The sequence below is a fragment of the Pundamilia nyererei genome, unplaced genomic scaffold, assembly GCF_000239375.1.
Source record: "Pundamilia nyererei isolate P.nyererei 1_Seehausen unplaced genomic scaffold, PunNye1.0 scaffold00632, whole genome shotgun sequence".
Taxonomy (NCBI): Eukaryota; Metazoa; Chordata; class Actinopteri; order Cichliformes; family Cichlidae; genus Pundamilia; species Pundamilia nyererei.
Genome location: NW_005188033.1, coordinates 67,363 through 68,616, shown reverse-complemented (window position 1 = coordinate 68,616; position 1,254 = coordinate 67,363). Strand labels below are relative to the sequence as shown.

The window sequence follows — 1,254 nt, the reverse complement described above, 5'->3', positions numbered from 1 at the left end:
AACTCTGTTACCATAGTTCTGAATTGGTAGACGTCGTTCAGTGTCCTCCATCAAGAGTGTCGCCAGACATACGACGCAACCGACCATCGAGTATCTGGCAGCAAGCGTCTCTGCAGGACAATCGGGCTCTCCCAATTCCCGGAGAGTGTCAGCTTCATTAAGGCACCAGTTGATCAAGTCCATAATTCTTCTTTAGGTTTTTAGAGAACAAGTCTGGGAGACTCTCTTAGGGTTAGAGAATAATCGAGACTATACAAAAGACATGAGAAGCCAAGCAGTTTTAAATTTCTCTCAGTGTCAGGATCTCTATCCTGTTCCTCCTGCTCAGATCTGCTTCCGTCCTTCAGTTTTCTCTACACCTCTGAAAACCTGCTGCTGTCTGTGTTTGCTGTTCTTTCAGTGATTCCAGTGAAAGTGGAGGTGGAGGAGGGGGCGGAGTCTGTCCAGCTGCCCTTCAAAACAACAAAAAACCTGTCAGGGGAAATTCAAGTGATATGGGAACGCTACGAGCCGTTCCAGAAGGCTCACGTGTTTACGAACGGCCCAAACCAATATGAAGAACAGCACGAGGTTTACAGAGACCGAACTGTGATGAACAAAGACCTGCTGGAAACTGGAGACCTCAGTGTGACCCTGAAACAGCCCACAGAGAGAGACAGTGGAGAGTACAAGTGTTTGGTCTGGAGGAAGGGAACCTTCATCAGAAAGAAAACCGTGAAGCTCAAAGTCAAAGGTTGGTTTGTCTGTTTGTTTGCTGGCTTGTGCGATTGTGTCTGACTGTCTTGTGTCTCCTCTGCAGGTCCAGGATCAAACAGGGGACATCAGGACCAGAAGCTGCTCCATTGATCCGACTCTGAGTCTTACCCTCACCACTCTGCCTTTTTGTTCATTTAGTGAGTTTTAATGTCACAGCGTGATAATACAGGAACACACGTCTCACTTTTACGTCCAGTCACATCCTCAGTCTGTCTCTGCTGTGTGCACAGTCCTTCACTGTGTGTGATCAGCTATTGTTCCATGTTCCTCGTCTGTTTCTCACCATCTTTACAGTCTGTGCTGTTTAACCTTTTTAAGCCATTTTTGGGCTTTTTCTGCACTTTATTTAAACACTTTCAAAGAAAGGTTTTACTTCACTTTACTTCACTTATCATTTGGTTTTCTTGTGTCTTTTGTATGCATTATGTTGCACACATAGTGTTAGGTATTTTAGTACCATGGTAGCATTTACTGGATATTGTTTTATAGTGACATTAT

The 1,254-nt window shown here is 44.7% G+C and overlaps 1 protein-coding gene across 2 annotated transcripts in view; it reads left to right on the top strand.

Annotated features, from left to right (window-relative positions):
- LOC102207962 (butyrophilin-like protein 2) overlaps positions 1-1,248 on the top strand; it is an 11,529-nt gene extending 10,281 nt beyond the window's left edge. Inside the window, exons 2-3 of one of the 2 annotated variants that reach the window (XM_013907946.1) lie at positions 679-733; positions 800-1,248. In XM_013907946.1, coding sequence (XP_013763400.1) covers positions 679-733; positions 800-846 — 102 coding nt within the window. In that variant the 3' untranslated portion in view covers positions 847-1,248. Of the gene's footprint in view, positions 1-400; positions 734-799 lie in introns of both variants that reach the window. The other variant, XM_005754727.2, reaches the window with a different exon arrangement.
- Positions 1,249-1,254: the final 6 nt, after the last annotated feature.